Below are 9,964 nucleotides of genomic sequence, written 5' to 3'. Positions count from 1 at the left end.
GATCATGTTGTTGATGGAGATGACACTGATACAAAATGAGTTACACATCTAGGCAGTAACTGTCCTCTAAGTATCCATCTGGAGGTTCAGGTAACTAGCAGCAGAAAGAACCCACTCTAATGCATTTCCATCAGTATAAANTCATGTTTTCTTGAAAACCACGACATATGGCCACTTCTGGTACCTCTGGATATCGCTTGACTTTAATCCTCCAGTGAGGGACACATTTTCACGTGTCACTCAGGTAACTTGAGACTCAAGCCCCTGCTGCCCTGCTTCATCTCCCTCAACCCTCAAGGCTATGAGCCGAAGTGTATTCTTTGTTTCCAGAGGTTCTCACTTTTGATCCAGTTCTCACCTGAACGCCCTGGACTGCTCTATCCTACAAGTTTCTCAGTGTTGTTTTGCCCTGTTCATCCTTTGGGTCTAACGTCAGGAATAGACGTTAATAAAATAGTCAGCTCCATGAGTTATTCACTATCACACCTAAAAGCAGACATGTGTCTCTCACCTCTGCACTACACGTTGGATCTTTCACCTCCACTTGCTTAAAATTCTGCTGACGTATGACTGCTAGAACAGCGTGCTGGGGAAAGGTGACCTTGCGTATTCCCACGGTGACAGGATGGTGAAAAGCTTCCTGAACAGTTACTGAGAACCAGAAAACATGGCCCTTAAGATACACATTATTAAATATCGAGTTTATGAGCAAGGATGTCTTTGAGGGATTTGTTTCCAATTCCTTACTTAAGTTATTCTTTCTTTTCCATATTCATGGCATGCGACATGACACTTGGGGTGCACATAGACAGAAGAGCTGTACATGTCATCTCATCATAACCCATGTGTATGGGAACAGCTCCTCCCTGCAGGGATGCAGATGTAGATAGGCAAACTCACAGATCCTGCCTCCTCCACCATTACACTTGGGAACTTTCCACCATCCAGACTGTATGACTCAGGATTTCACCACCTAAAGTGTGCCATGGATTGTTCAGATACAACTGTGAGCGATTCGTGCTTTGCATAGTCTGCCTACAGATCAGCATTGAAAACATAAAAACCACAGCAGAAGCAGTTTCTGAAAGCCTGAGCTCTTCCAGCAGCACACTAAAGACAGGATGGACTTTGCTTTTCATGCCCACTCAGGTCTTCAGGTTTCCTTCTGAGTGATGATTCTCATTCATTTGTGCTCCCCTCCCACCCTCCCACCCCCTACCCCAGAGTGCTAGTGTGTGTTGTAACGTTCAAGACAGAGGCCACTCACACAACTCCAGACAGCATGCTGTGTAATTTTTATTTATTTTTTTATCACTAGGAATCATCATTAATGGCTCCCCTGCAATATTTACAGACTGCATTTGACTATTGTACACATAGAATGCTATTCATGGCTATCTATGGTCTCAGGGAGAATAGCCTCTGTGAGAGGAAAACTAGCTTATCTTCAGTTTTACCTTGGAAAAAACTATGAAAAGGCATAGAGGACCTAGTGGTTACAGTAAAAATAAACTTGTCGCCGGGTGTGATGGTGCAAGCCTTTAATCCCAGCACTCCAGGGAGGCAGAGGCAGGAGGATTTCTGAGTTCAAGGCCAGCCTGGTCTACAGAGTGAGTTCCTGGACAGCCAGGNCTATACAGAGAAACCCTGTCTTGAAAAACCAAAACCAACCAACCAAACAAACAAAACCCAAAAAAACTTGTCACCAATCAGAGGGCAAGAGACACAAATAAACAACTAAATTAGAAGACAAAAGAGGGAAACAAACACTGTTTTCACAAAGAAGCAGGACATGTAGGATTGGTGCTAAGAATGGAATTAGCCAGAGGAAAACTGCCCTTCCACTTTGAGCCAATGCCCGACCCTCCCCAGAATTAGAGTTTGTGATAGATCCGAAGATTAGAAAGCTGGAGTTATTTCCTGAAGCACATACTGGCAAAGAGAATGGCTCCTGCCACACTTCACTGTGTTCAGACTTCCTATGGCTGAAGATTTTATGGACATAGCTAAACATACAGAAAGACATAATTTCGACTGTTAAGCAAACCATTCATATATCCATGGACATAGAGGATAGCTGCTGAATCTACAAACATCTAAAAGACATAAACTTTAGATTGCTTTTAAATTACCAAATTGTCCTTCTTATTTTTTTTAACCTCATTGTTTTTGCTCTTAAATATCCTTTCTTTGTAGTTTATTTGAAGATAGAGCTGGAAGTCACCATAGGAAGAAGAGAGATTTTATANCGTTTCACACAGCAGATTCAATTAGAATGAGTGCGAACNAAATTTAAAAGCAAAATACATTTTATTATTATCACTCCAGGAAAGCTACAATTTCTCCAGCTATTGTTTTTGAGCTCAAGACTGACCAAGCTGGGCCCTTCAGTTGTGTGGGTAACCAGCTGACAGTGACAGATATCAACTATGGAAGCTTTGTGCTTAACGCTGTGGTTCTTGCTTCTTTCTAACTTGTAAAACTCATTTAAGATACCTTTCATACTTTCATAAACAAACCTGTACTTGCATAGCCTCCAAAGTTCTCTGGAGTCTGCTGTCCTGGGGCTGCATCTGAGCCTACAGTACTGATACTGCAGCTGATCTCATGGCTCTGCGCTCAAAAGTCTTTACTGCNTTGNAGCATGGGAAGTCCTTCCTTTAAATTATAATAATAATCATGTTTTCTACAGTAATAACATAGCATGCCTAACTATTTTCATATGCTTGCAAACCTAGTCATATGAATCTATATTGTGTGCATATTTTCACATGTGTACATTTGTGCATATATATTCACATGTGCGTACATGTGAATATGCATGTGTGTTTCCACATGTGTATGTATATTTAAGTGTACATGTATGAAGACAGTGGTGTGCTCATGAACCCATGTATGAATGAGTGCATATGTGCACATGTATGTGACAAACAGGAAAGGAATTATTTTCTATGATTAATTATACCTCAGTCTGACCACAAGATCCCCTCCACTTCTGTAACAAGACAGTAGCTCCCAGGCTGAAATCCCAGAATGCCTCCAGAATGATTATGTGGAAACAGAGAAGTCGTGAAGTAAGAGTTGAGGGCATCCAGGTCACACAGAACAATGAGCTTCTTACCCCAGCAGCCCCTACCTTCTAAAAGCAATGACAGTCAGAGCTGTCGGAAAGCCATACTGACACTGAGGTGTTTCTCTCGCAGCGGTGCCCTGCCCCAGCATCGAAGGCCAGCTGTCAGAGCACGTGCTCTGGAGGCTGGTTTCAGGATCACTGAATGAATACGGAGCTCAAGTTCTCCTCAGCTGCAGCCCCGGCTACTTCTTGCAGGGTCAGAGGCTCTTGCAGTGTCAAGCCAATGGGACCTGGAGCACTGAGGAAGACAGACCCAGATGTAAAGGTAAGTGGTAGCAGGCCCTCTCAAATACAGGGTGCAGAACTCCAGGACACAGCATCAATGGGGCCACCTATGAAGACTCCATCATAATCCTGCTGACTAAAGCAGAGCCCTGTGTTAACATGTCAAGCTCAAACAGGCATTGCAGGATCAAATATCTATTACTCTGCTCCTTTCTTAATGACAGTATTTTATAAACTTCAGAATATTAGAATAGTCAAATTATGTCACATCTGAGCTTAAACACAAATAAAAGCACATGTTTGAAGAGCTGGCTATTCTTCTGCATGANAGCCCTGACAAACTTCTCATCAGGATCTTGGGAAATAGTATTTATGCTGAAGGAATCTGTCCTCCATAATGGCAGTCTAGCAAAGGGAGATGATTATACTCTCAGGTGCATGATGAACGGTTAAATATGAATAAGTAAGAACACGAGACAAAGCTGACATTGTTCAGCGTGCCTTTTGATTTATACACCTCTGATATCCAATCTCCACCAATTGTTGACAGGAAATTATCAAACACTGAAACACGCAGTCGGACTGGGTGAGATTTATGCAGTACACAATGCAGGAAGAATGGAAGCAGAATAAAGAGAGAGAAACAAAGGCATGTGTGATTAGGTGCTTTACATAATAACTTCAGTTCAACTTTTAATACAGCCAATGCTAATTCTTCATGTAAGACAAGCTCTTCCCAGGAACCTAGAGATAAGTAAGGGAGGGTGGTGGCATGAGACATTCAAGTCCTAAATACGAGGACACCTTTCTCAAAGCTACTCTCAGTTTGGCTGTAATGGTTCCTGGTGGCTTGGATGACTCCTTCTGATGGTGTCCAATGCCCGGGCAGGAGCTCATAGTTAATTTCCCCACCATTGTCCTGATATATTTGTCCCACATTTATGCCACTCAGCCATATCCTTAGAGCCTCTTGGTGATTTGGGAGCCCAGAACTAGGGCTGTCAAGAAGGGACAAGGACAGAGGCTTTGACATAACAGGCTTTGGCCTTCTTAAGGGGTTTGTGGGGGGCTTCTGTAGATGCAGCAGGCTCCACATACTCTCCTATACCTGATTCCAAGGCTGCCTGATGTAGCCCTCTCAGCCTNTGTTCAAACCTTGGTAAGCAGGGTCATCTTGATGCCACAGCTTAGAGCTGCATTTCCAGAATGCTTTACACCTACAAGTGAGTCTTTGCAAACTTGGGGCTTTACCGATCCTTGAACCCAACCCGGAAGCAGCAAGGTCCCCTTACTAGGAAAGAACGTGGAACCAGGTCCTGATATTCCGGTGCTGCGCTTGTCCTGAGGTTCTGGAAATCAATCGTCCTGACACACACAAACACCTTTGATCTTTAACTTCATCTGGTGTGACCTGAGCCACGTATCAACTGTACCTACCTTCTGACCCTGTACATATATACTGTGTGTGCTGGTGACTGCTTACTATCACATGTGACTGGGTATGAGCTCTGCACCACATGCTGCAATGTGTCTCTTTTGCATGTTACCATAGAAGCATAGACATATTTTTCTAGAATCAGTAGAATCCACCTGAAAGTATGCCTTGCTTTAGATGGATTATTCCGGTCTGGATTTCAGGTTGTCTGTCTTGGCAAGGACAGCCCCTTTGCAATGACATCATCTTGTCTCTCCCACATCTCTGATACCCTTGCTGTCTTACAAAAACAGGATGTTTACGCATACATTGTTCAAGCATCCAGATTGCCCTGGGAGAGTGGTTTGGAGATGGAAATCTATGTTTGAGAAAGACAAAGCAGGGCTCAGGACTGGAGAGTTCACCGGGAGCTATGTGCTTATTCTTATGACTCCACTGAAAGTTCTCTCTTACCTGAAAAGATGGATACTGCTGTCTTGGTCACTTTTCTTTTACTGTGAGGAGGTCCCATGAATAAGGCAACTTATAAAAGAACTTTAATCAGGCTTAGGGGGTCTGTAGGTTACTACTCAGGACTGTGGAACAAAAGTATGGCACTGGTTCAGCAGTTGAGAGCTCACATCCNGATAGTCAAGTAGGAGACAGAAAGGTCACCAGGAATGCCATGTGCTTTTGAAACTTCAAAGCCCACCCTAGTGATATAAGTCCCCAAATCAGGCCACACTTCCTAATCTTTCCCAACCAGTTTCACCAACTGGGTACCAAATACTTAAATCTATGAGCCTGTGAAGGCCATTCTCATTCAAGCTACCATAGTTATTCTCAATTTTTTCTATTTATGCATCTTGAAATCATTTTTTTCATTGGAAAAAGGCTTGCTAATTTTTAGAAACTCCTTTTCAGAAATATAGATGCATCAGAACAGACACTCCTGACTTATTGTGGCGGGTTATGGTGCTGTTGTCTAGCATTCTAGACCTTGTTTGCTGTTGCTAATGCTTTGAAAATGACACCCAGGAGTTCAGAATATTCTCCAGCCTCTTCCCACAGGCCCTTGTGGAAAGGATTCCTAACTTCAGAAACAACTGTTGTCAAGGTTACAGTGCAGCCAGTAATTCCTGAGGAGTTGCATCTGTAGATGGGAAAACACTTATCCCAAATACATTAGCTCCATGTAGCACAGATGGGCCCTCAGGTTCTGTGTCTGACATTAGATAGGCCCACAGCTTCTGCATATGCATACAGATTCTGCTTGTAACATTGGATGGAGCCACAGGGTCTTCACTGTCTGACATTTCATAGGCACACAGGTTCTTCATGTGACATGNGATACACTCATAGGTGTAGCATGTAACATTAGATGGACCCATAGGTTTTGTGTCTTCCTGCCTGGGGCCTTCCAGAGCTGCCTTCTGGAAGCTACTAGAGTCCTGTCTTCACATGTCTTCACTGACTGTCTGCTCACATTCATAGGCAGAACATGGACCTTGTGATTATGGCTGGTTCTCAATGTACAATCTCAGGTAATGGGATCCACTCTCAGATTCTAACCTGTGTCCTTCACCCTCTCCAGCTTCATGGTTTCCATCTCTCAGAAGACAGGAACCAGGTGGCCTTTTTAAAGGGCTCACCCTTCCAGTCTAGCCTTAGCCTGTCAATCTCACCCAGGAAACCAAAAGTGAACTGGCTCAGAACCTAAAGACTAAATAAAGCACTACACTGGCCATTACCCAGAGGGTTTGTAGCCAGGGGGAAAAGCTTGAAGATTTCTTGAAATCTTCTTTTCCTATGTTACAAATTGAAATAGCAAATTATTTGAAAACATTTAAATAATTTTGATGAAAACTGAGAAGATATAAATGGATATTAATTTACATAAAATGATAGCAAGTCTCTTTCATACTAATATAAATAGTATACTTTTATTAACAATAAAGTTTTTTTTTTCAAGCAGAACAATAGCTTGTGAGATGAGTGTTCTTTTGAGTCTCTATGGGATGAGGCCGCATGGATGTGGCTGGGCCTTCCATCCTTGCTCAGAATGACTTTAATTATGCTATTTCAGTGGAGTTAAAAGATAATCAGGTAGTTTGAAGTCTAGGGACTGAATAGAGGGCTGTCTGTTTACTCTGAAAAGATACCAGGGACTTCTGTAGTCTTGGGCTGTATTTTGGAGAAGCTATTTATGATGAGCATATGTTATATTATGTTATGTTATGTTATGTTATGATGAGCATAGTGTTCAAATCTCATTTCAGACACAGAGCTTGGAAGAGACGCAGGAACAGAAATGAGCATGCTCAGTCAGCTTTTGTCTCCAGTCTCCCTCCCACTTTTCCCTTGTGCCCTCATGAATATTCATGTTACCAGTTATCCTCCACAGTCAGCTTTAGTTCAGTATCTAACAGTACTTCTCTTTATAACAAATTAGGAAATTAAGTCAGACAAAAAAAAAAATCTCATCTCTCAGAATAAGCAGAGTAAATAGGCCACCGAGAAGGATTAAAGGAGTCCCAGGTCTGACCCTTCCAAAAGTGAAGAAAAAGAAAGAAATTAGGGCATTACATGTTCATTTTCTAGAATCCACAGAAATCAGTGAATGTGTTAGTTCATTATTTCTTATGAAGTTGTAATTTATTGTAACTGANATTTACTTTATTTTTTCATGATTTCTATTTTATCCATACATANCCAGAAAAAAATAAAATAAAAGATCAATACTGGTAACAGTATACTTTTCTTTGAAATGGGAGCATGATAACCCTAGAAAGCTCAAACACCACTCAATTTCTCAATTAAACATACTTAAAATGACACATTTTTTTTCTAAGCCCAGTTTTCTAGCCTGTGACTACATCCCTATAGAAGAAACTATTGCTTTTCATAAATGCTGGGACAGAATCAGCAGTATCTTCAAATGTGTTGCCATGGAAACCGTTAGTGTAGGGCTGGAACTGTAATTTATAAGGTTTTAGTTACCTGTGGCTTATCTCAGAATGGTCAGGCAATGAGATGTGAAGGGAACCTACTATTTTCTATGATGTATCTGTTCGGGATCCAGGGTGATAAGTTTCCTGGTTTGCTGGCCATTTAACACAGAGGAAATACAGACCCTCAACCACCCCCTAGTACATCACAGCTCCCTGAGTACAGCTAAGTTCTCCAGCTTCTTTGGGTTGGGGTTGGGGTGGGGGTTGACATTATCACTCCAAGAGGTTCTAAGGTCTCAGGGTCCCTGTGGGTCCACAGCACAGGAGAAGGAAATCTTCCCACTGGACTCCTCCCTCTGCAGACAAAATATCCACGCAATGGGGAATCCAGCATGATTTCTCTCACACTTCATATTGTTTATATTTAAAAGCAAGAGACATGTCTGGTGTGGAGATCCATGAAGCAGAAATCCTTACATTTTAAAATTTATGTATACATAAAGAGCCAAACTAGACCTTTAAAAATGTATACAGAGAATACCATGCATGTTCCCTGTTGCCTAACTATTAATTCCAAGTTTTCTGAAAGCAGGTCTTCACCCAACTGAGGTGCAGCGTGGCCTCTGTGGTTTCTGGTTGCTAGCCAGAGGCATGTATGGACTGATGGCTAAGCACAACGCCAGAGGTCTGTCCACAAAAATCAGCACAGGCATTCCATTCTCCTGCTTGAGGACCACTGTTACTCTATTATTTGAGTGGACATTGTATACCTTGACTTGAAAATGAGAGACTCATCAGTAGCTCTAGTATCTGCTCACGGCTGTACAGGCAGCTGATTCTGTCAAGCGCACCCTCATTTTGGATGAGGCCTTCAGACTTACACCCAACTACAGATCATAGGTGTCGTCCTGTAGGTCTTACATAGTACCTCAGGCTGTAGTCCACACNACTCCTTCATGTGTTTACAACCATCTCTGTGCATGTCTTGCCTCTTCTCACACCCAGCAGAGTGTAGANCTCTTGCTTGCTCATGGTTACCATGTGCTGCACATGATGGTGGAGCCCTATTGACTGTAGCAGTAGAAAGCATCAATATCNAAGATTGTTTATAAGGGTCCATGCTGCTGACAGGAANGCTGCCCTCGTGGTATGAGAAAACAGGTGCNATCAGACTACTGCTTCAAAGTAGATCTCCCTGTGAATTCTAGAGGGAAGGAAAAAGAAGCTTGCCTCTGAGGAGTGGCTTGTCACCCACCGCTATGGTAGGAGAATAGCATCCAGAGAGCCCTCACAGGGTATCCTCTGGGTACCCTCAACTTAGCACCTTTGCTGTGCAAAGACACCACATGGGTCCTGAGAGTGGAGTGACTTGTGAGTGTGGCCATGTTTTGAGTGGTAGGGGAAAAGCACAGCTAATGAATCCATTTTTGGAGACCAGGAGGGAGGCTAGCATAGAGATAGGCTTTCTGCTTGTTTTGTGACAAGGTTATTTTTAGTGCTGATGGACTCCCCAATTAGGCTCTTCCAAGTTGCTCTGCCACCCTTACTAANGAGCAGGGTTTGCAGCCAAGAGAAACTCTAGGCTTAGAATCCCATTATCCAGCTGCCCAGAAGCTCAGTGGTTGTTCTGTTAGTTGCTTGTGATCTAATGAGCCTCATTAGAGGATAGACTTTAAATAGTCTCCTCACTGGGATGTGTGAGCCAAGGCTGAGAGGATAGAATCCTATGCGCATCTTCACTCTGCTCTTTCGATAAAGGTCTGCAGAGCTCTCAGCTAGGAAACTGGTCCAGCCTTGTCATTGAACATATCCCCGATAAGCACTGAAGTTTCAACATGAATTGCTAAATATCACAGTTCAAGGTAGGGTTCACACAGTGTTTGGGAAAAGGCTTAGAGAAAAGTTCACAGCAAATTATAAAAACCTAAATCCCTCTTGAATCCATTGACATTTGATATGGTACATGCTAGCAAATTACTGAAAGCTCACACTTGCCACTGTGAAGGTTTTAGCTTAGCAGTCTCTCAGACACCAAAAAATGTGGAGGCTCTCTCAGCACAGATTTTTGTCTGGAGGTAGACTCCTGATTCCGAGCAAGTGACCCCTATAGATCATATCTAGCAAACAGGTCTGCCTGTTTACAGAGTGGGAGTTACACCTTGTACTCAGAGAAGCTGAACTAAGGGATGGGTGATTTCAAGAGTACACTCATATCATTTTTCTTCCTCTGACATTGTGCTA

At 42.7% G+C, this 9,964-nt stretch overlaps 1 protein-coding gene across 1 annotated transcript in view; it reads left to right on the top strand.

The window, feature by feature from the left end:
* Csmd1 (CUB and Sushi multiple domains 1) overlaps nt 1-9,964 on the top strand; it is a 1,596,626-nt gene that overhangs the window by 1,532,535 nt on the left and 54,127 nt on the right. Inside the window, exon 49 of the mRNA XM_029480674.1 lies at nt 3,204-3,398. Within this exon, the coding sequence (XP_029336534.1) occupies nt 3,204-3,398 (195 nt within the window). The remainder of the gene's footprint in view (nt 1-3,203; nt 3,399-9,964) is intronic.

Source organism: Mus caroli, chromosome 8, assembly GCF_900094665.2.
Source record: "Mus caroli chromosome 8, CAROLI_EIJ_v1.1, whole genome shotgun sequence".
In the NCBI taxonomy this organism is placed as follows: Eukaryota; Metazoa; Chordata; class Mammalia; order Rodentia; family Muridae; genus Mus; species Mus caroli.
Note: the sequence above shows the minus strand (reverse complement) of the source record. Positions and strands in the feature narration are given on the sequence as shown.